This window comes from Eucyclogobius newberryi, unplaced genomic scaffold, assembly GCF_026437365.1.
Source record: "Eucyclogobius newberryi isolate DKJ021-1_F unplaced genomic scaffold, fEucNew1.0.hap1 SCAF_4, whole genome shotgun sequence".
In the NCBI taxonomy this organism is placed as follows: domain Eukaryota; kingdom Metazoa; phylum Chordata; class Actinopteri; order Gobiiformes; family Gobiidae; genus Eucyclogobius; species Eucyclogobius newberryi.
Window position 1 is genome coordinate 31,492,054 of NW_027316056.1, and position 25,301 is coordinate 31,517,354.

At 43.6% G+C, this 25,301-nt stretch overlaps 1 protein-coding gene across 6 annotated transcripts in view; it reads right to left on the reverse strand.

Moving 5' to 3' along the window:
- Nucleotides 1-25,301, reverse strand: part of lrba (LPS-responsive vesicle trafficking, beach and anchor containing) — a 282,434-nt gene that overhangs the window by 128,159 nt on the left and 128,974 nt on the right. For 5 of the 6 annotated variants that reach the window (XM_072463061.1, XM_072463066.1, XM_072463063.1 and 2 more), the window contains exons 38-40: nt 7,110-7,234; nt 6,815-6,829; nt 177-320 (exon numbers count right to left, since the gene is read on the reverse strand). In XM_072463061.1, the coding sequence (XP_072319162.1) occupies nt 177-320; nt 6,815-6,829; nt 7,110-7,234 (284 nt within the window). The remainder of the gene's footprint in view (nt 1-176; nt 321-6,814; nt 6,830-7,109; nt 7,235-25,301) is intronic. The other variant, XM_072463065.1, reaches the window with a different exon arrangement.

Below are 25,301 nucleotides of genomic sequence, written 5' to 3' on the forward strand. Positions count from 1 at the left end.
ACACTACACACACTACACACACTACACACACTACACACACTACACACACTACACACACTACACACACTACACACACAGTCTGTAACAGTCTGCAGCACAGTGTAATGCATGCTGCTAGGCACACAGTCTGCACACACCAGGGTTACCAGGGTTACCAGAGCGGTCTAGTACTGTACCTGTGACACTGTCCAGCTCCTTGTCGTCCAGGGAGGACAGCGTGTCCTCGTCTCCATCCAGCAGAGACTCACTCTCAGAGTTCTGGTTCCCCAGGGCCTGGCTGCGGATGGACTGCTGAGTCTTCAGAACATCCTCCTCCGAAGCTGGAAGAAGGAACACACAAACAACAACAACAACAACAACAACAACATTACTTCACTGCAAGACATGTCCGTGGAGGTGTCTGTGTATGTAGGGCAGCAGCTTTAGAAATCTACACATGAAGAGAAAAGTATGATGCTGTTCCAAGTGTGCAATGTGTGTTCTTGTGCAGGTCAAATTGTTGAAATATACTGCATAGTACACACCCAGAGTGAGTATTATCAACACATTTTCATTCAAACTACAACTGAATGAAAATGTTTCGTTGTGCGATTATCACAGTAAGATTTTTGTTAAGTGCAGGACAAGTTGGGAGCATTACACTGCAAAATGTGCAGGCGTGACACATGGCACAATGCGCGGCACACTACAAAGCATTACTAAGCACATGGATACATACAACACATACATTACAGACGGAGCAGACTGTTGGCTACGGCACGGTTGTGGTCTAAATAGTTTCCCCCCACTTTCTTGACTCGTCCCACCGCTTAAACAAGAGAGCTACGAGTAAAACGCTTCCAATCACACACAGAGATGAACGTGAACCAAACATAATCCATTTTAAAGAGCAATACGATTTAATTCAAACCATACACCATCGCATTTTTCATAGACGTTAAAGTCGTGATAGTCCAAGTGCAGAGCGACTGTCGCGCGGGAAACGTTTCTGAGCCTTTGCAAATGTAACCGGGGGTTGCGTGCATGGAGTATTTATGAACTATCCTAATCTGCAAATATTTACAGAGCCATTGACTTCCAGTAGCGCCGAAGCTGTCTCCGCCGTACACAGAGCAGTGCCCCCCGAGCTTTACACGTCTCAAACTCCTGCTGCGGCTTCACCTGAGGGAAGATCGCTTGCACGGCCCCGGAGACTTTTGAAAGAGCCTTAAAAAAAAAAAAAAAAATCTCTTGTCATGGAAAATATGCGGCTCGCTGATATTTAGAACGCTCTTCCTGTAATTAAGCCTCCCCGGAGGATTCTTTAGTTAGCAGCGGTGAAATTACTACCAGCTCCCCTAATACGTACCACATGCCACGCTCCGTTCACGCTGCCACACTGGACACGGGGACTTATCGGATGAGCCCCAAAACGCGGTGGGATTTTTGCCCCCAAAGTGTCGCGACGTAAACACGCCACCGAAAATATATACACACACGGCGCTAGCTCGTTGTCGTCCGCAGCGCTAGCTCGGGCTAACGGTGACCAAAATAACCGCGATTCGGCGAAAATCGTTGCGGATCAGAACAAAAGCAAAAAGACAGGGTTCTTTTAGGGGTCTTTTTTTTCTTCTCTCTTGCTGGATTTACGTCGCTAATTACGAGGAATACGTAAAATAAACGGGCGCGTAAGTGACAGGCGCCGTGCCCGCTTCTCACTCAGGGCTTCTCAATGTCAACCCTGTTTATTTTTGATTCCTTAAATTTGGCAATTCTGCGGCGAGTTAGCGGCGCGGGTACCGAGAGAGAGAAGCCAGGCCCCCGTAGCGAGGGTCCGCGTGGGGAATAGTCACGTTTCTGATTTCGGGATAACAGAAGTCGTAAGATTTTTTCGGATGAGTTGTCAGATCATCGTAAATCGAGTGCGTTGCGGGTTTCGGCAAAGTTGTAAATCGTGGCATCGTTGCGTCAGTCTTGTGTAAATATGTACACATTTATTTGGTTGTTTTGGAAGTAGCTAACAGTAGAAAACAAAGCCACACCATCTTAGGAGGTACATTTTATAGATCGGCTGGTTTTTAGTGTGTTAAACTTGACCAAACAACGCTACATTATCATACAACTGTTGTGATGTTCCAGATTATGGCTACGATGACCAAATTATTTTCTTTTAATGTATTTCCACTGTAAATTTGAATGGACAAATCCTGCACACTGCAAATATAACTGTAAAATATTGTTAGCTATTGTGCAACAGGTTTGTTATGTGATAGAACCCTGTTTTCCCCATGATAATAATAATAATCATCATTGTTCAAAAATAAACAAGGCTGAAAAACTTTACTGAATTAAATTAAATGTACAAAAACTGTAAGTGTGTTTTCGCAGTACCTATTATTTTGTATTGATTTTTTGACATATATTTAACCCCCAAAAAAGAAGGGAAAAAAACTGAAAAAAATAAACATTAAATCTGGCTTCACAGCTCAAGTGTAAATGCAAAGTTAAAACATGTAAAGTGTGAACCATCAACATAAAGCAGGCGTGTGACATTAACCTAAGAATGGCGCGGGGGTCTTCATCACTCACCGTGCACAGCTCCAACAAGTCCCACTTTTTTCTTTCTTTTTTTTCCAAAAGCCCATTTCCCCCGCAAGGGCTTCAACTACCTGCTTATGCTACTCGGGGCATGCACGGCCGCGGCAATTAAATTGTCAAAATTAACAAATTTGTTTTTAACGGGAGCCGGGCCGGGGGGCGAAGTGGCGAGGCGAGTATTGATTAGACCGACAGGGGCATTAGTCTTCGGGTATTTACTCTGCCACCTCGGGTCCACGGGCCCGGCCCAGACCGAATCAATCCCTCGGAAACGTGCCTCTGCGCGGGCCGTAAATACTGGGAGAGGCGGTCCAAGCTGTTGGCTGTATATCCTCCTCCAGTGGAACCAGGAACCATGAATGACAAACGCCGCAACCTTTTCAGCTCATCAACAACGCCATAATTAGCTTTACTTTACCTTTTGTAATGAAGAACGTTTATTATGCACGTTTTACTATGGTTAACCCAAACTTCCATCGCAGGTCACTGTATTTATACATTTAAAATCTAACAAACATCAGTAAAACAAATATTTAGCGTTTTTAAACAGAAATGCGACTGAAGCTGTACATTTTTGAGAATACATTGGTAAAAACTATTACATTTTTAACATTGCAACTACAATAGGCTCATAATACCGTATTTTCCGGACTATAAACTTTTTCATAGTTTTGGCTGGAGTGCGACTTATACTTATATTTATACTTGTACACTTATGTATACTTATACTCCAGTGCGACTTATATATGTTTTTTTCTTCTCTATTATGTTTTATTGGCTGGTGCGACTTATACTCCGGTGTGACTTATAGTCCGGAAAATATGGTACACATAATGCCAATGAATTCAATTTTAGCCAACATTTATTTTCAGAAACATTTATGGGAGGTGAATCTGAATTGCTCCTAAAATGCAAAAGGAACTACGTTATTTATAACCTCGTCGTCGTCATGTAATAAAAAAGGAACACGCTGAAGAACTGCTGCTCCTTTAGTAGCTGGACGCGCCGATGCCTCCGCACTAAATATTTTCAGTGGAAGCCCGAGAGAGTGTCCCGCCTCTGTCTGATGAATATAATTACAGCCAGATCTGACCTTTGCGCCGTCGGAAAGCCCGGGCCCCGCATTCTCATCCCGAGCTGCACTTCCGCAACAAATGTAGGGTCGACTAAAACAAGACGAAAGGTTACGGCGGCAAACGCATGCCGTCAGCCTTCACTGTCACGCAAACCGCTCTAATGATATATTCACAGACGTTAGCCTCGGCGTGGACTGGAGCGCGGTCTCCGGGGGTAACGGGACAGGCTGCCTCTCTAGCACTGCGTTCAGACTTTTGAAAATGAATGCGAAAAATGTCGGTTTGCTCGGTGATGAATGCGTGCGACGTGCCAAAAGCCAAATAAAAGAAGTATGTGTACCGTGAAGTATTCCCAGCGTGTCACCACTCAAGTGTATTACATATTTAAATTTTGATTTACTAATTATAGAGATAAGAGACGTTATCGCTCAAAAGTTGGTGTTCAGATTGAGTCCATCTTAAAATAGACCAGCTTCTGCCTCATCATAAACCGGCGCTGGATCATAAACACGCTCCGGTATAATCTTTGCCAAACTGTTTGCTTTAGGGGTGGAGAAAAGTGTAACAATAGACACATTTCATGGTATACTACAGTAACAATCTGAACCACAGTGCACGGTCATTACTTCAGCGTCTTTGCAGAGTGTTGCATATGTATTGAGTGCAGTCATATTTCATATTTCCAAACGTCATACTTTGTAGACTGCACACACATACTCTGTTTATGAATATTTCCTCATGTTTACTGCACCCAAACAAAGCACAGGGTCACGGTCTATGTGCTCAGCGATGTGTTTTAGGGCCATAAGCATATACCGTATTTTCCAGACTATAAGTGGCACCTTTTTTCATAGTTTTGGCCGGGTTGCGACTTATTCTTATATTTATACTTATATACTTATACTCCGGAGCGACTTATATGTGATAGTATTTGTTATTTTCACACTTGCAACTGCATTTCATACTTCAGTGCAACTTATATATGTTTTTTTCTTCTCTATTATGCATTTTTTGGCTGGTGCGACTTATACTCCAGTGTGGAAAATACGGCACTTCAATACATCTAATCCAGGTACTGTACACAAATACAAGTACCATACAATTTAAAGTACAAGCACAAAGCTGTGGTCCAAGAATTTACACAAGAATGAACAAATATTTGGGGAAACTAAAACACAGGTCTTTACACAACATCTGATTTGAAGTAATTTGAAGAACTAAACTTTTACTATTGCGTAAAATAAGATGTTTCCAATGTTTAGGTCTGAAAAATGACTCGCAATTCACATAATATTGTCATCATAAAGAGTTTGCCACATGCGCATTTACTCACACAAACGCTACACTACCAGTACGAGCGCGGCCACACTGAAATCTACCTAACCTCCGTTTTTTTACGACACGTTCAACAATATTTTACAAGCCTGCGTGATGTGGGAAGCTAAAGTCTCAAATCCCTGCACGGCCCGAGCACCTGTGGGAACCGTCCCGAGCAGCCGGCGCAGAGTGACTCGTAGCATGCCTTAAACGCATTTAGCGCCGTTAGCGGAGAGCCATGACAGAACCTAAGTGCTGTCTGCTCTCTGTCATGAACGGGCTGAAGAGAAAACAAGCGAGCCGGGGCCGGATTTAGGACACGGGAGCTCGGTCAGACGCGGAGCCACTTCGCCGCAGCTGGACCCCCGACGCCAGGTCTCCAGACGCCCCGCACACACAAGCGCGCAACACACCCACTTCCCAGGATCCCTCGCTACTCCCATATTGCTTTTCCATCACGTTCCCATTGACTCTTGTCCCACCTGCCATTTAAAAACGATGAGATTTCTTTTTTGGGGGGTAAGGGGACCGTTTATTGAAGCTGGAGCGGTTGATTGAGCTGCTAAACCTATAGTCCTTTAGCGCTAAGGTGTAACGGCGCTGTGGGGCCGGACGTGTGCAGAGATGAGGGATTACGAGCGCTCCAGAAGAGAAACGAGACCCGGGCCGCTAATGCAGGGACATGTGTCATTTGGACGTGACTGTTGGGGGGGAACGTAAGCTTGTTCCCGGTGCCAGGTTTATTGAAAATCCGCACTCGTCGGCGCCGGGAAGAGCGGCAGGGACAATGCGGCGAGGGGAACCATTGATTACGCGAGTCGCAAAGTGAAAGGAAAGCGCTCGATGCGGGCGCTTCAGTGACAAGTCCGCATTGTGGCTAAGCGTAATAGATTATCGGAGACTTTTCCGAACCGCGTTTAAGATTTACTCTCCGTCTTTGAGCGAGCCAAATTACACAGGAGCGCTGGGCTGGATTTGTGGTTTACAGTGATCAATTCTACCCCGAGGGACATAAACAATATATTACAGCAAGTTAAATCGATGTGGCGCGTTTAGGTCGCCAAATTAATTTATGGACTGTAAGGATGACACGATTCAGACGGTTCTTTAAGCCGTTCCGGTTTGAAATAAGACATTAAAGAGCATGTGACAGGTTCCAGTGTTTTTTTCCAAAATATTACCTAGTTTGGTGGGATATTGATTGCGGTGAATGTATATCAAAGTTTTACAACAGACAAGTGAAAACCGCTTGAAAAATTAAAGTTTAAAATGACAAAGTAATGTTGAGTTAAAAAAACAGACTACCTCTGTCTATGTCATCAACAAGCGTCATTCGTTCCAATTTACGCACAGACGGACGCTATTTTCTGACATTTTGAACAACGATTTAACTAAACAGAGGTGTTATTGAATATATTATTACCGGTATTTGTTTAATCTTTACTATTATGTACATTCTGGCTCTAGTTTACGGATAGTTGCTAGGTAATGGTTGCGGAATTACCTCTGCCTTTGTCACATCCGCCGCTCGTGTCGTCCGACCAGGAAGTACAATCAAAAACTCACGAAAAATGCCAAAACCGGTGGAAAAGGGATACAATTTTCAGCAGTTTTAACATGTGGTGCTGCAAAGCGTGCCCGGTTGTGTCAACTGAAGTGTGTACAAATGGTACTTTTGCCGGGCGTAAATGTAAGGGAGGTACTGTAGAACTCGAGTAAGCGTCTAACTTTTTACAACCACCGTTACAATTATGCCTTTTAGCTTTGCACGGCCAATAGAACTTATGAAATGTTTGAAAATGAAAAGCGTGGAAGAGCAACAAAAGGAAAGGACGACAACTTACCACATCTAACATCCACTGTAATGCATTAAAACACAAAATCAACACAAGTTTGCGTTCAGTATCAGCTCGCTCATTTGTCTCTGTGCAACCCCAGATTTCTGAGAGTGCCGCGCTAACACCCCTCGTCTGCGTAATGGGAGCCAGAGGGGTAAATTACCTGTGCGAAATTCAAATACGGCTGGCACTTTACTACGTCGAACGGTGCCATAAATCTTTTACTGCTACGGGAGGGCTAATTTTTATTGCCTTGTACGTGTTGTGAGGTGTGCGGGGGGGGGGGGGTTTGGGGACTGACCGTGCTCGGCGGCGGCCCTGAGCGTAGCCTCCGAGTGAGTGGATCCGAGCGGGTTCCTGGCAAAGCGACGTCTCCGCCTTAAATCGTCCTCCCAGTAGTCCAGGCGCCAGAACTCCCTCGGACGGCTGCAAGCGAGACAGAGGTAGCACACATGTTAGCAATTACTAGCCGGCGTGCTATAGCTAGGAACCGGCGGCATTAGCGCTAGGACATAAAGACAGCTTTGTGTTGTAGTTTGCTGCGAGTCGGCCCGCGAAACCGCTGCGATGCAAGGTGGGAGTACGGCCGTCGTGTCGGTGTCTTTGGTAATGACACGGAGCGCTTGCTATTGGGGTTCCTTTCCCCAGGACTATCCCATTACACGACTGGTAATGACAACACCTCGAGAGCGTGGAGCTGTCGGGAACGGGTCATTTCGGCGTGACACGAAGGAGAGAAAAAGGATAAAATGACATATGACATGACAACACGCGACTCAAAGCTAGTAAAACACTGTTGACGCACACACTGAGGTGGTTATTTGAGTTTAAAGACTTTCATACGGGATATATGTTCTGAAAAATGTCTAAAATTGGGCCGTGTTTAAATTATGGTAATAGTAAAAAGAGTATAAAATAGTGCTGGTGGAGATGAATCGTTAGCGAATCGAAATTGCAAAGGCGGCAATATTTGAAGTACGATCATTTCCTCGACAAACAACAAAATATATGTATAAAAATACATATGTATGTATATGTAAAAAACTGTTAACCCTGTAGTTTAGATATACACGTTCTGAAATGCATTCGCCTCTTCAGTTGTGGACATCAAACAGAATCCTATTATTAAAAAATAAATTGCAAATCTAATCACAATACTCGCCAGAAAAAAGTAAAAGTGTAGTAAAACGTTTTTCTTTTCAAATGGATTCATGCAATTTAAGGTTTTCAGCTTTGTTTGGTGTTGTAACTTTTTCAATTTAAAAAACAAAGAGCAATCGCAGACAACACTACTGCACTTTGTTGTCTGCTTCCAAATGATTGTTGGCTTTCTATACTTTTCCGAGCTGGTTTGAGAGGCCAAACGACCTCTTGACCCTCTCCTCTGCACTCGCCCTGTTGTAAAAAAGGTGCACACGGCTGGCACAGTCCGTACACCGGCCTGATCTTTTGTTGCTCACACTTCTCCGGCACGCGCTTCTTTCGGCCTCATTTCGGGCCCAGCAGGACGCCTCTTGTCAGGAGAGCTGCTGCTGCTGGGAGAGGGAGGACCCCGTGACCGACACAGGGGGAGGGGGCACATACTGTAGCATTACCAATATTCATCAATGTCCATACTCGCCACTTCTCCTATACAATTTACATCTGCTGCTCCCGGATCAGGTCAGGGAATCACCATGTAGTAACTTTTAATGAGCAGCTCGTGTTGGACAAGTGCGAACCTGTCCGTGATGAAATATATTAATTTGGAACTGGTCAAATATTTATGAATAATATATGCAAAATATTCATTAGACAATGCTCATGGGCACATCATGGGATTGTTTGTGTTCCACTTTTTTCTATGTGCCAATATGTTCAAGTTTAGCATGTTTTACAATTCATAAACCTCATCTTTGGGCATCCAGAATATCAAAGTCTCCTCGTGTTTTCTGACATTTTTGATAGTTCACTCGATGGTAAAAAATAACTTTCTATAATAACCAATAGATATAATTTGTGGCAGTGGTTTTGAATCGTAATTTTATTGTTTACTTGCCACCAAGCTAGTTCAAGTTCCTGCAGTTATTTTGTTTGTTTTCTTCCAAAAGCCGTTACCATTAGTACCGTATTTCCTGTACTATAAGGCGCACTTAAAAGCCTTTAATTTTCTCCAAAAACGACATCGTGCCTTATAATCCAGTGCGGCTTATATATGGATTAATTCTGGGTGTGCTTACTGACCTTGAAGCGAATTTGTGTGGTACACTTTTTGTTTCGCTTAATGTGCCTTATAGTCCAGTGCACCTGTGCGGAAAATACGGTAAACATGTAATTGTCAGTTCCATCAACCTCTTGATTACACGATACAGGTGCTTTCCAAGCCTGGGTACAAATCACTTAATGTGTGTATAGTGTTTAGCCATTTTTAATATTTACAATTGGCAAGTAGAATGTGTATCTAAGCTAAAGGCAAAATAATAGAAGGTTAAGGTTTCTCTTATGGTCTGTAATTATCTAGTGGCCAATAAACCTCTTTTAATGTGTAAAAAAAACATATAAAACAATCAATGCTGGGCAACTTCTGAAACCATTAGAGCCGACATCAAGACAAATAAGTCCACTCCGCTGAATTGTGCGTTAAACATTGTAAAAAGTCACTTCCTCGACATGCAGACTGAAGTAACTGACCCGTTAGTATTAGCACGCTTTATTGGTTACTTTGGCTACATTGACGGAACTGGATTTCAAATCGCCAGTAACAAATGAAATGTTTATAGAGAGGTGGCCGGGGTTTACTCTGAAGGTGTTGGACGGTGCAATTTATGGTCTCAGCGATGGAGGTGGCTCTGGGATACTTAAAACGTGGGCTGCTCTTAAGCGGCTATGGCCTGGGGGTCCACACAAATCTTCGGCCCGGCACGGTGATCACACAGGGGCCTTTAAAGGGAAGAGGAGCTACACACCCAGAAGTAAACACCATGGCCAAGTGGAGCTTTTGGAACTGCTCGAAGGGTAAACAATCCTATCGCTTCTTTGGTCGCACACAACCAGAGAGAGTAAAGCAAGAATAATGTTTATAATAAAAGGTGGCTAACCAAGGTGCTAACACTCTGGAAGCCAATATGGAACGCTCCTCTTCAATTAAAATGGATTTTGCCAGGACACTTGGATTTAAAAAAAACAAAGAAACTGAACCAATTGCCAAGTAAACTATATTATGGATGAATATAAACACAATCGAACCACAAATTCAATCCGCATTACGTTAGGACAATGATTGGGTTTCAATGGTTGTGTGTCGGCTTCAGCTTTATTTCCCGGTGCTGACAATTTGGGGAATATTTAATCCACTTTTGCCACCCCTATTTCGCGAGAACACTACTTAATGTATTACAAATGGTCTTGCAAGTACATCTGCAACGCGAAAAAGGAGTAATATAGCCAAAGTGCACACTGTGAAGGCCCTGCCACAAGGGACTCAGGTCTGTTCAGGAGCAGATTTCTCAGCAGCAACAAAGCCCCCACTCCGTGTTCGACTGCGATAGTCTGCGGAACGCAAATGGCCACTTCATCATCCTGCCCGCGCCCGTATTCATCTATGAAAATAATTATCAAGGTTGCGCACGGTGCGCCGCTCCGATTCGGGACGCTTTGAATGCGGGCGGATCCATCAAGAGACGCGTTTCTGGCCGGAGTAATTAGTCACTGGCTGATGGGGCGCACCTCTGCCAGCCATATTCCTGAACGGACCACAATAGGAGCTTTAATGACTCGGTGGGCATCCAATGAATGATACCTCATCATCAATCCGCCACTGCCGTAACAAGAACGGAGATGTACCCCCCGTGCCACAAGTCGAGCGCTTCCACAAAGATGATTAATTATTCAGGGCTCATTCATCCTCCCTGGGCACCACTGGCAGGATTTACAGAGGCGCCATTCTTCAAAATAACAACTATTAGAATAACAAAGGGGCTAGCGCTGTGCCTTGGAGAGAGCCGACCACTTGTGTAATTAGTAATTAGTGCAATCGTAAAAGGTGTCTGGTTTAAACGCTCGCCGAGGGTGGAAGAGGGACGGGCGACGGTCAATCTGCAATCAGAGGCGTGAAGGATGGTCATTCGACGGGCGCTTGTGCGAGTAAAACGTGACGGTTGAGAGGAATTTATTGACAATTTTACAACTTTCTCGTCTACAGTCAATAGTGAAAACACAACTGAAGTTATAAAAAGTCGACAAAATATACATACATTTCTACCATACCAATATATCAGATCTCCAGTAGATCTCCTTAAAATCTAGTTTAACACAATGGCAATAAGTAAAGTATGTGGATGCAAGCTGAGAAAATCCAGCTTAAAATGGTTAAATAATTGCACTTTGTCATATAAAAGTAGTTACCATATTTTCAATAAGTCTATAAGTCGCACCTTTTTTCATAGTTTTGGCTGGTGTGCGACTTATACTTATATTTATTTATACTTATACTCCGGAGCGACTTATATGTGACATTATTTGTTATTTTCACACTTATGCAACTTATTTTGTTTTTTTCTTCTCTATTATGCATTTTTTGGCAGGTGCAACTTATACTCCTGTGCGACTTATAGTCCAGAAAATATGGTATTTCATTAATAAATTGTGTCATAACTTGAAACTGGAGAACCTGACTTTCCTCCATAGAGTCTAATGTAAAAGCAGCTGTCAAAATCAGACCGCTGAACATAGTTTTGGATCTATAAGCTATGTTAAGCATTTATACACATTGCACTCTATAAAGGTTCTCCACCAACTTCAGAAATAGAATGAAGAAAGAGGAAAAATACAAGTTTCGCAGATATAACTCCAACATAGCTGACATCCATGGCATTTGATCTACTGTTGCGCATGTTATTTGAGGGAAACCGGCATCAAATGTAATGCAACCGTCAAGCTTCCACCAACATCACCCGGAGGCTTCGGGGCGAACGCGTAGATTGCAGTTTGATTTAGGAGTTTCCATTGCTGAATTCACCCATGCTTTATCTGCCAAAGTGCAGAAATATTGCTGTTTTGTGCAGGTGCATTATGTAAATGGCGGCACATGACCTTTATCAGAGCGAGCGCACAAACAGGACTGGCGGCGCGTAGATGCGTCCATAGATCACCACAAGCGGCTGCTCCCCGGCACGCGCATTCATAACCTTTCAGCTAAATTAATTTGGGGTACAGTCGACGAGAGGTGCATATGCAGACGAGATTTCTCCCCTTCCTTATTTTATATTAATGCCGGTCCCAATTGGCAGCCCTCAAATTGCTCAAACATTGCTCAAACATTGCTCCTATCCCGCGGATCATTTTGCTTCGATTTGCATAAACCATGTGTTCTGAAGGGCCGTAGATTGAGGATTTGTCATGTGTGTGCTGCCGGAGTGCGGGCCCTTTGTCAAACCGTGGCACAGATTGCTTCTCGCGGTATCTCCAAACTCAAATTAAAATGAAACAGCACCAAACCACCGCTCCCTTAGAATGGTATGGCGTGATTAAGTCTTGCCCAAGTGATTTTCTCCAACTCCAAGGAGATCTATCTACATGTATGTTAATTCGGCCCCGGCTAATGGTGTTTACAAGATTTAGCTGAGGTAATGCTGGGGTCAGGAACCTCCCAACGCCTGGAGTCATTTTACCTTTAGTCATTATCGCTCGAAAATTCATCTGCCTGCTCTTAATATACGTTTAGTATTTTTTAATCAACATTATTTTTGGTGACGTGAAACCTTTCAATATGCAATTCAACCAATTCAAGCAGAACTTTGATAGAAACAGGTTGATTTTGGTCAAATCTTGGTTTTGTCTATTTGACTCGTATAGATGAAGACCATGAAGCTGATTAAAGAAAGAAAATAACATTTAAATAAACAAGAAAAGGTAAAGCCTTTGTTTAGAAAAGTATCTAGGATTACTCCAGACGTGATCTTGGTTTGCTTGAATCAGATTTCACGTATTATCAGTACCAATTATCATAGAGGTTTTAATATGTTGCAGATTTCTGGATTGCACAATCTCAATTTTAAAATCTTTGATCAGATTTAGTATTGTGAAAATCAATGCAAAACGCTGAACTAGAAACTACATTTATTTTAAAAGTGTATAACAAACAACAACTATCAATGTTATATGGATAAAATGAGTAGGTGCAGGCAGGATTTGGAGGGTGTTTGGGGACAACATCATTTGTCCTGATAGTTTAATTAAACCAGAACCTGCAACACGCACTGGGATGAAGTGACTGGGATAAAAATCAGCGCCTTCAAATCCGAGGCCATGGTTCTCAACCGGAGAAAGGTGGCTTGACCCTCCAGGTGGGTAGAGTCCTTTGTCCAAGTGGAGGAGTTCAAGTATCTCAGGGTCTTGATCATGAGATTGACAGGGGGATCGGTGCAGCGCCTGCCGTGATGCGGCCGCTGTATCGGGCTGTTGTGGTGTCCAAGAAGGAGCTGAGTCGAAAGACAAAGCTTTCGATTTACCAGGCAATCTACATTCATACCCTCATCTATGGTCATGACCTTTGAGCAAAACCGGAAGGACAAGATTATGGATAAAAGTGGTTAAATGAGTTTCCTCTGCAGGGTGTCTGGGCGCTCCTTTAGCATTAGGCTGAGGAGCTCTGTCACTTGGGACGAGCTCAGGGTAGAGCCAGCTGAGGTGGTCGCCTCCCCCGGGGAAGGTCCAGGACACGCTGGAGGGACTATGTCTCTCAGCTGGCCTGGGAATGCCTCAGGATCCTCCTGAAGGAGCTGGAGCAAGTGTCTGGGTTAAGGGAAGTCTGGGAGAGTCCCTGCTTAGCCTGCTGCCCCCACGACTCAGCCCAGATAAGGGGAAGAAGATGGATGGAACTTACCAATCAAATCCCCCATTTGTTCAAGATAGCATAGGTTTCAAATGTGGTCATCCGGACACTGCTTTTTAGTTTTTTGCCGTCCTAAAGTCATTATTTTATCTGAGGAAAAAGCTCAAACTGGCTTTCAGCAAGTCAAAACTTCACCAGAAAAAAACATCTGGAAAAAAACTGTTTCCAGATGACCTTTGAAACTTTTCCAATCAACAACTATCAACTATTTTGAGAACTGTTTTGCAAAAGCACATTCGTGGTGTGTGAGCTTCAGTGTGTCACATTGCCATTTCCCCCTTTCCGTTGTTTCCCCGATACCGTCAAGAAGGAGAATTATATTGGCTTAATAAATAGAAATGTATAAAAATGCGAGCAAATATCCATAGTGACAGCTTAACTAAAAGGTTTGACTTGTTTTTCACTTTAGCTGTTCCCTACACACAATCGACCGTAAAGCCTCGACATAAACACCACCACTCCTCCCAATTAACTCCAATTTATCCAGGAGCTTTCACAGCATCGTCAGACGACACGGCGCTCGAGTGCGTCTACCGCGGCTGCCGTGGATCAAAGTAGTCCCCTGGGTTCGGACTCCCCACAATGCAACGCGGCTTTCAATGATATCATGCAAATCGGATCGTAATTACCAGCGCCTTAGCGAGCAGCCTCCAATTAGCGGCAATTACGCTCAGACTGTAAATCCCGCGCAATCAAACGGACGGACAAATGCACGACAACCGAATCAGATTTCAGAACAACAGAGGAGCATTGATATCCGCGTGTCGTCGAACAATGAAGTCGAGGGGATTTTACGTTCATTATTATTATATTAGCTGCAAAGTAAACTCTAATTAGTTTGTGTAGCTCTTTATTGCCTCAAGTGGCTCTATTCAACCACCATTTAACGTATTTTCTGGACTATAAGTCACACTTTTTTTCTTAGTTTTGGCCGGGGTGCGAATTATACTTATATTTATACTCATATACTTATACTTATACTCCGGAGCGACTTATATGTGATGTTATCTGTTATTTTCACACTTATCTATGTTTTTTTCTTCTCTATTATGCATTTTTGGGCTGGTGCGACTTAATAGTCCGGAAAATATGGTATTCAAAGGCAGAAGGCAAGGTGGGTGAGGTGTCTTGCCCAAGAACACAATGACAATATGAGAAGCCAATGGCAGGATCAAACCACCAACCTTCAGGAATCAGCCACCACATGTGGTGAAGGGCCTTTTTGTGTGCTCAGAAAAGAACCGAACCGTTAATCCTCCAGTAAGCAGGCGAACACTTAACCTAAGAATGGCGTTACCAATGGATGCAGGACAAAACTACAGCAGATTGACACACAAGCAATGGGAGAAATAAGCATAATTAACATTTACAGTTGATTCCCATAAAACAATCTATTTCATGCACTTTTTAGAGAAAGAATAACCACAACTATAGAACCGTTATCGGTGATTTATTTATCAAAAGACTCAAGCGGCGAACTGTAAAATAATGTGTCGTGATTTCCAATGCTAAATATTTACATTACAAAAAAATTTCATGAAATTCTATACACTTTAAAATGCCATAAATTCTGAAAACATTACTCTCTCTCTGTGTTCTGCCGCGATATCTATACATGGTAAAGAAATGGTTTATAACTGCATTTGTAACCATAACACTTGATAGTATATTATAAACAGGCTTTATAAAATGTTATCTTCTGAATTATTGCGGTGAAGGCCAGCTCCGCGCCTGCCCTTATAAATATTATCAGTGACATAATGAATAGTATATAGGCCTCGCGCAGCTATAAGTGAAGTGGTACCATCTGTATTTTTGATGAAGCGTCACATTTCTCCTCTGATTTTGACAACACACATTTAAGGCCATTTATCACAGGCACACGGAGGTAATGAGGGCATCCAGTGGACCGCAGTTGCATAATTTGACCATTAGGGGCCATTGTAATAATCTCCTGACCTCTAGCTTTCAGAGCTGATCTTGAGTGCTTTGACAAATCTCGACGCAGAGCGGCGTTTTCAGCGCGGCCCCAAGAAAAACAGAGTGTAAAAGGAGACAAGGTCAGCCCCGAGTAGAGCTCATTCAAACCTAGCCCAGTCTGGAGCTGCAGGTCGAGAGAGTAGTTCAAAGTATATACAATTGTGTAAAATACTATTGCTCCAGTTTCCTGTTAAAACATTTATACAATACAGACTTCACACTTTATGTACTCCTGATCAAAAACCCTCATGAGAAGCTCTTATTGGAAATGTTGTTGCCAACGTTTCCTGCCAGTAAACCCCCAGTGGCTTTGAGGAATGGGTCAAAAGCAAAGGTTTACATGGAATGACAACAATTCTTTACAAAAACACCATATTCTAAAACATCTAAGAGCTCAAGAGGACCTTTATTCAATGTATAATTACAACAAAAATTCTAAAGGAAACAACAAACTAATTATAACAGGTCACATGCCCACTCACAAAACACATGACTATTTTGTGGTGGTGATGTTGGAGCAGCATTTTGTGTTTTCATTCAGACAAAAGGAGTTCTAGTTACAAATCACGTCAAATGGAGAGCCCAGTCTTATTTTTAAATTCTGCGCAGAAAGGTATCATCGCGAAGGCTCGTCCAGTTAAATAATTCAGCGACCTACACATCACCTTTGGCCATCCCTTTGGGTCCTTCGAGTCAAACTCTCCACTCGCTTGAACATTTGCGGGTGTTCTTTCCGTCCCATCTCATCGACTGGCGCTGAACTTGAGCCGCGAGGAGAAACGGCAAAGAAAATCTATAGATAAAAAGCAGTCCGACGGCGTACGAGAAAAAGACACCGCTTACTCTTACCTCTATAGCGCGGGACGTCAGTATTTACGTCGCCTCTCTGTGCTTTAGTAGCACCACAAAACGCTGGCTTCCATAGATAACGGACATTTTTTCCCTTCTTTTCTGTGGCAAATGGTGAAAGTAGCGAAATAAATGACCGGCTGGTGCGATGGTGTAATTACAGCGGCTCGAAACATACCGATCTATCACGGGCACGAGCGGGGGGAGGAGGTTAGGGGGGCTGACACGCCGCAACGGGGGTTAGTCAAAGGAGATAGCCCTGACTAACTACCGGGCCCCAGCCAATCGATACCAGGCTGATATTGAATCCAGGAGTAAAGAGAGAAAAGAGGCCCTAAAAACTTCCAAAATGGCTTTTGGTTCAGATATTGATCAGAGTCTTTCTTCCGTGACCTTGCCGCAAAAATGGCTGTGCGGTTTCTTAAGGGTGCGTGGAAGCCGTAAATCTGGGAGCGTAGCCACGGCGAGCGATGGACCGGGGCTGGGGGGGGCACTGAGCCACGGAGAGGTGATTTCTGCTGATGGTGGTCTTCTTTCACACCTCTAACAAGGATTCGCATGCTGAGGGCGCGGGGCATTTGTCACAATACTAAAACGTCAGACTCAATTTTGATGCTACAGGATATAAATCAATACTCATCTCATTTCAATGGGGGGGGGAAAGAAAAGAAACATGCAATAAAATGATAATGATTTTGTTTCATTTGAATGGTTTATTTAATTTTACCAAAGGGTCGTACTACCAAAAAAAAGATGATTCACTGTACATTATTTGTACCTGATCAATTTAGTGTCTAGTTTTGATACACGTCTTAGTATCAGTTTGTGTCTTGAGAACCGTATTTTCCGGACTATAAGTCGCACCCTTTTTCATAGTTTTGGCTGGAGTGAGACTTATACTCCAGAGCAACTTATAGGTGATTCTTCGTTATTTTCACACTGGAAACCGCAAGAGGGCGCTCTAGACTCTAAGCGACGCAGAAGAAGAATCTGCACTTCCTCTACCTCTGGAGTTTGTGGAGTTGTTTAGAAGTGACACAGAGGAAGAAGAATTCAACGGATTTAGTGATTTGGGGTAAAACTGATGCTTTGGTAAACTTGTTAGCATGTTCTTTATGCTATAGTTATCTGAAGAACTGTTGATATGTAATATCTTATACTCCAGTGCGACTTGTATATGTCTTTTCCTTCTCTATTATGCATTTTTTGGTTGGTGCGACTTATTCGATTTATAGTCCGGAAAATACGATACTAAACGTGAGTAGAACAATGAGGCTAAGATTTTTTTTAAACTGTGCCATGTGCGGTGCCTCCTCAAACGTTTGAAACATCTCAAATAAATCTGCGATGATTGAGAAATTACTTTTGCTATTGTCAAGGGAAAGTATAGAGCAAATTAGTGACCAAACGGCGCAATAAAGTGAATTTATACTCTTGTACGACATGCATTAACTGACGGCCCTTTTGTGACCCCAATCCCTTTGTGGACAACAAATTTCAATGAGTCTCCGGCTATAATCTGGTGCTTGCATTCAAATGGTGTCATGTCACAAGTTAATAAGTAAATATCTGTAATAACATGCAAGCCGCTGCTGTATACGCCACAAACATAAGCAAACTGGATTTTCACCTGGAGCACCCAAAGGAAACAACAGAAGGAACAAATAGAATTCAATAAATTCTTGCTGTGAGGTGTTTAACCACTGCAACATCATCACCACAAACGTATAGTACAACTTCAATCAATCTTTACTTTACATTACATTTTATCATTCAAAAAACAAGAAAGCAAGAAGTTTAACTGAATGCTATTTGACAAGATCAGACCCCAACCGTTTTACAATCAGACCAAGCCAAAGCATTCAAACCATTATGACCCTCTCCCCTCTCCACTGAGCTAAACCCGGCTCGCATAAGGATCTGATCCGCCGTTAATATGCTCCGACGTGACACTTTGTTGCTACAGCTTACGGCCTTAGCCACTGTACAATGTATACAGCAGAGGCCTGTGTTATCATTAGCCTATATTCTAATTCATGTCCGCACGGTAGGCTTGCTGCGGCTCGTTCTTCTGTATACTCATCCATCACACCGGACGTCCTTCCCAAGAGATCAACCGAACATCCTTTTCGAACCCGTTGCAAACTTTTCAGGCCGGCTTTGTGCCCGTGTGACGAATGGAGGAGAGGGATTTCAAAAGCAGCCGTGCCTTCGAGGATTGGAGATGGTCTGCTGATACTTGGGACGTCTGGCTCGCGGAGACGGAGCTAACTACGGGCCGTGTTTACGTTTTATGTTTATGATTGCGCGAGAGCAGACGGAGGGGCGGAACCGGGTCGCGAGTAATTGGTTTTGAAGTAGCGGGGCTAAAGGAAACAACTGTCTGGAAGAGAGGACCAGAGCGCCGCGGGTGTTTGTGTTCGGATCCAGACAAAGCCATTAGCAGTAAGGGATGGACTGTTCTGTACAGTGCAGGGACGCCAGAGTGAGCCAGTGGATACTAGGGTTATACTGTCTATTAATAACGCTATCCAAAAAGTTATTGATTTAGCCATTCGTCGTCATGGTTAAAGCCTTACTATAACATTTACAAAACAAAATGTCCTTGCCGCTTTTAATCGCCGAAAGTGCGTCTTCCTGCCCCTCTCGTGTCGTTTGTTTCCAGGGTACTCTAAACAGTTACGACCTCGTTTCCTATGCTTATAATCTCCATTGACACGGCAAGAGTCCCGTTTCCTTTCTTCAGCCCGCATGCACACAGCGCCGCCGCCATAACGTACGGTTTGTCATGGGAAGGTACACGCGAGGCCGAGGGGAGACTGTGCAGGCCCCGGCGCGAGCACGTGCATCACGCTCGGTGTTATGCATCATTGTGGTGATTTAAGTCGCACACGGAGGAGGCGTGAAGAGTGATCCGCAGGCGCTTGCTGCCGCTTCACACGCAGACGGTTCAAATGAAGAGAGAGAAGGTGAGCGTGGATGTGTTCACTGTAATTAGAGGACTGAGGCCAAATATATACTATTCGCACATTTTCTCATAGTTTTGGCCAGGGAGAAACTTCAGAGCGACTTATATGTGATATTATTTGTTATTTTCACACTGGCAACCACATTTCACATGTTGATTATCTTCACACTGACAAGCACAAGAGGGCGCTCTAGGCTCTAAGCTACGCAGAAGAAGAATCAGCACTTCCTCTTCCTCCGGAGTTTGTGGAGTTGTTTAGAAGTGACACAGAGGAAGAAGAATTCAATGGATTTAGTGATTTGGGGTAAAACTGATGCTTTGGTAAACTTGTTAGCATGTTCTTTATGCTATAGTTATCTGAATAACTGTTAATATGTTACGTTAACATACCAGACACTTACCACAGTTCTGTCTGTGCGTCATGTAGCTGAAGGTGTTAGCGTTAGCATACGTACATTTATTCACCATGTTCTCTAATCTGTTATTATTTTAAATTGCATTTCAAGATTAAATGTCTGTTTTGGTCATTTTGTTTCCAAAAAATGCGACTTATACTTATAGTCCGGAAAATACGGTAGTATTTAGTGTTGTTAGTGTCGAGTCCTTGGACAACACACTTCGCTACGTTGCTATTCCATTTTCTATGTGCAAGCGGTTGCCACGTTAAGATGAAAGTCTGAGAAATCAACATTCTGATTAATTAAAAGTATTGATATTAAAAGGGCAGTGAAAAAAGTAATGAATTCCGAAACAAAACTAAATTGCAATTCCAATTTTAATCAAGACAAAATTGCAACACGTAAATTACTGAATGGGTCTGACCTTTGACCTCAATCTAATTAGCTTACTGAAGGAGCGTCAATCTACAAAGTGACTTTAATTGTTCATTTGTTCTATTGACTTTTTATTACAAGTAACTAATAAACATTCACGTCAAATTAGAAGCTATCTATCAGTAAATGATTGACCATTTTGTGAAAATTATTGTTACCGACTACTCCCTCCTACGATTAGGGTAGTTATTGTAGAGCCCAGTTCAATACTTGGCGGACTCCGGTCCAGGTCCGGTCCAAGCGTCGTCTCGTCCAGACCCGAATCCCTGACATGAACAAGTTAACCGCATAAGAACACAGCAGTGCTCCTCCTAAACTGCAAAATGATGTGCGTTTTAATACGATACTACTTTGTCTCATTCACTGAAAAAAGAACCGGATGAGGAAATTAATACAAACGTGCCTAACAGTAAAGAGGCTTGTACTGCAGAAACACCAGTTCGCGGTCGCTGGTCAGCCTTTCATGAACCGACCCGCATCCTACGTCTTGATGTCCGTTATTAGGCCTATACGACTAAATAGGAAAGAAGCGCTGCGCAGACAGGCGTCGCGTTACCGCTAATGTGTCAGAGCAACGAGAGGAACGTAATAGTGGACAGGGTTTTAGTATGAAACGCAATCCAGCCAATCACATCGCTGCATTGAGTGAAGTGCTGGGCAGAGGTCAGGTCAGTCACAGACTCCAGAGTGTGGTGTTCTGATCAGTGCCAAAGCAGAATTCAGCTCCACAGCACGTGTCAGCTTCCCTCAAATCAACGTTTAAAAAGGCAATCAAATATTTCAATTCAATACAATAATTAGGCTATTAGATATACATTGGTAGGCTAAATTGAGGGAAAATAACTAGAACAATTAAACTACTCTATATTGGGCTATGATATAAAAGTGGCATAAATGAAATGTCGTGAAGTTGCGGACCTCCTACCTCTACTCCCTTTTTTTTCTTCAGACAAATGAATCAAGTTCACATTTAAATTCCCGTCTCTGGCCCTTCGTCGGTTGCTCTGCAGTGACTCCACCCCCCTTAAAAGCCCGCCAGTGAAATGACATAGCGCAAGAGAAAATAGTAATGCTAATATCAATAGTTTGTCCATTACAGGTCAGCTAACTGTCCGGCCGAACAGTTACAAAGCTGTTCCTTTTCGATCCCTCCAGCCCGATCGATGCAGGGGCATACTGTTTCAATTTTGCGAGCATTGATTTTCTCTATAACGCTCCAGCCCTAAAGCATTCGTCTTTCTGAAGGAAGGAAGATTTGATTTACTGAAGAAAAATTGGAGTGCACATCACAAAGATTTTTTGCCGGGCGGGAGCGTGACACGCAGAAAGATGGATGTCCCTTGGCTGGGGAGCCTCTGGCCTAAGGGTGTCCATTAGAGTGGTGCTGCAGCAGAAAATGAGCTGCTTATATGAGGGAGGAGGAGCCGCGGGGAGGAGGAGAGGATGTGTGCTTTTGGGGTGCACCAGAGATGAGGAGAGGAGAGTGCGAGCGGACATGAACTCAATGTTTTCATGACTCGCAAAATGGACGCTAAGAAGAAGAAGAAGAAGAAGCTAACGACATCTCCATTACTGAATCTAAATGTCCCGCGCCCAACCCTCACTCATGACATAGTACCTCATTATTTACAGGACTCACTAAACTCTAATCTTCTTTCCTGATTTATTTGTGGGTTAGCAATAGTTTAGACCAGGTTTGGACCTGCTTAGAACCTGGGTTAGACCTGGTTCAGACCTGGTTGACAGAATAGCCCTGGTTCAGACCTGGTTGACAGAATAGCCCTGGTTCAGACCTGGTTGACAGAATAGTCCTGGTTCAGACCTGGTTGACAGAATAGTCCTGATTCAGACCTGGTTGACGGTATAGTCCTGGTTCAGACCTGGTTGACGGTATAGTCCTGGTTCAGACCTGGTTGACGGTATAGTCCTGGTTCAGACCTGGTTGACTGTATAGTCCTGGTTCAGACCTGGTTGACGGTATAGTCCTGGTTCAGACCTGGTTGACAGAATAGTCCTGGTTCAGACCTGGTTGACAGAATAGTCCTGGTTCAGACCTGGTTGACAGAATAGTCCTGGTTCAGACCTGGTTGACGGTATAGTCCTGGTTCAGACCTGGTTGACGGTATAGTCCTGGTTCAGACCTGGTTGACAGAATAGTCCTGGTTCAGACCTGGTTGACGGTATAGTCCTGGTTCAGACCTGGTTGACAGAATAGTTCTGGTTCAGACCTGGTTGACAGAATAGTCCTGGTTCAGACCTGGTTGACAGAATAGTCCTGGTTCAGACCTGGTTGACAGAATAGTCCTGGTTCAGACCTGGTTGACGGTATAGTCCTGGTTCAGACCTGGTTGACAGAATAGTCCTGGTTCAGACCTGGTTGACAGAATAGTCCTGGTTCAGACCTGGTTGACGGTATAGTCCTGGTTCAGACCTGGTTGACAGAATAGTCCTGGTTCAGACCTGGTTGACATTCTAGTCCTGGTTTAATTCTGGTTCAGCACTGGATAGATGTTTTTTTTCTCTCACACAAATCTAATCGAGCAGTAGTTACTTGATTGTATGGAAATAGCTTGGGGATATGTTTTGCGACTATAATTACAGTAGGTACAGTAGTGGCATGTTGTCCACTTCCGGCCCAGAGCAAAGACGTCCAACAAATCTGGCCCTCTGGAAACTTAAGTTGAATAGCCCGGCTCTAAGCTACGTCTCCATACCGTCTAACGGCTAGTATATGTTTTTTTACATTACGCTTACACAAGCAACTTTCCTTTTAATAACTATTTAACAGTGGTTTATTCATAATCACGGCTCAACGATCAGCATTCCGTCATTCGTGTTGTATACAAGTAATGACTCGCTGTGCGCTGCGGTTTTTCCGACTCTTGCGACACATTATGGCACGTACTGACCGGCTTAGTAGTGACAATCGAGTATTATACATGGTTATTAAATATTGCGTTTGATCACAGAGTGCAGGGGTCTTCAAGGGAAGACAAAGTACAGGAATATAGATTAGATAAACCTCCGGGCTGTAAAAAAAGATTTGCTACAAATCCAAGGGAGAGCAATGTTTACTCCAAATGTGTAAAAAAAAAAAAGGGAAGGGAAGTCAGAGAGGCCAAACAGGAACGTACAGCTGGATGTTATGATTGTGCACAATATTAATCGATGGTAGACGCCAGAGGAAATCCATCTGAAAAACCAGCTCAATCAAATCATCCAGGGAATTCGATGATCAAAACAGTTTCAAACCCATTTTTAAAAATAGAAATAATACTGTAGTAGGACAGCGACCTGAGCCAGCCCTACCATCCTGGGGTTTCAGAATGATGAGAAATTAGGTCAAAGAAGCCGAAACCCACAATTCAGTGATTCTAGTCAATCAAAGCACTCACAGTGAATGAACTTGAAATCAACAAAACACGACTGTTCAATTCTAATTCATTGCAAATATACAACCCAATTCCGTCCCTCCCATCCCGCCGTTTCTCTCCACACCCGCCTCTACTGCCCTCTGCGCAGAGCATCCCGAGTGCATTTCCATGGTACATTAGTCGGCCCATTCGAATGCCATAAAGCGAACCTGCGAGAGGGGAAAAGATGAGAGCCGGGGCGTTTCCCCGGAGACCGGCGTTGTCCATCACCGGGCCTCATCTTGCCTCCATGCTGGCCCACTCCGTCCGGGTGTCATACATACATGAGAGATGACTCCTAACAGGACACCGGGGGGGGGGGGAGACGAGTTCGGAGGGGAAAAGAATGACATCTTGTTTCATTTGCGCGACACATCGGTAGACGGCGGGTTGGCACGCAGCGCCCGGCGACGACAGGTAGCGCGGTCCTACGTGCCCGTTTGCTCGAGATGAGACGGCGCTCGACAAGCAAGGGCGAGAAATATCATTGACTGTCTGTTTGAAAGGAATCCTCACTGGTGTTGTGCCGCCGGAACAGACGGCTGAACGAGAAGGCTGCACGTTTAAAACTGTATGTCGGGAGAGGCAAAATGTAGCGAGGGGAAGGACAAAATCACCTAACACCTCCTTCCTCTCGGGGCCAGGGCGGCTGTAAGCTGGATATTAAGACACAAATTGCATTCGGGCGGGTCGCGCTGTGTCACAAGATATTAGAAGCCTGCCGCGAAGGAAACAACAATTCCCATCAGCGAGTGAGAAAACAATATTTTCATCTTCGGGCTCCTTATTGAATGGAAGCTTGGGGGAATAGTGCTTTATGGCGTGCGAGCAGCCGGGTTTGAGGTGTTGTTTTTTTTACGCTCCGGCAACAAAAGGTCGTAATGGTGCGGCTTTGTATTGTCTTTGTGTTCCTGGATGGAATTATCACAGACGGGGAAAGATTTTCATTGCACATTGTGGGAAACAGAAAATTATGGTTTCCTCCAAATTGTCGTCGACGTGAATACTCAAGTTTTTCCTCTGAATATGATAATGATATAATAATAAGTATTTCCCCAAGTGCTGGGAAATGCGGTGAGAAAAACTGAATTGTGATCTCATTCCTGTGACAAGGTGCTATTTTGTTTGCCATTCGTGATTCACTACATCTTTGTTTGAGCAGCTTTGTGCTCAAACAAAAACACCTTTTCCCCACCTGCTGCTGCCATTGGTCAGCTTTTGTCACGCCCCGGATGAGTGACAGGTGAATTTAACCAACTGCAACGAAGAGTGAACGTTCAGAAGAAGCAGATGACATCATTTACCTCTTCAAGGTGCACATGACTCGGGATGAACTTTAAATAGTGATGTAGCTTTAAGAAAATCATGAGTACAGTTTTTGGCACATCGCCCACCCCAATGACAACAATTTTAATAAGTTAAAGTCATTGAAATATGTAGCTAAATCGATCCAACTAGTTCCTCGCCCTCACAAACCCTTAACATTCTCGTTAAACTCGTTAACATTTGCATGGCTTCATTTTCGGGCACATGCACCAGCTTTAGAATCGTGTTTTTCAGACAGCCAATGTACAATGAA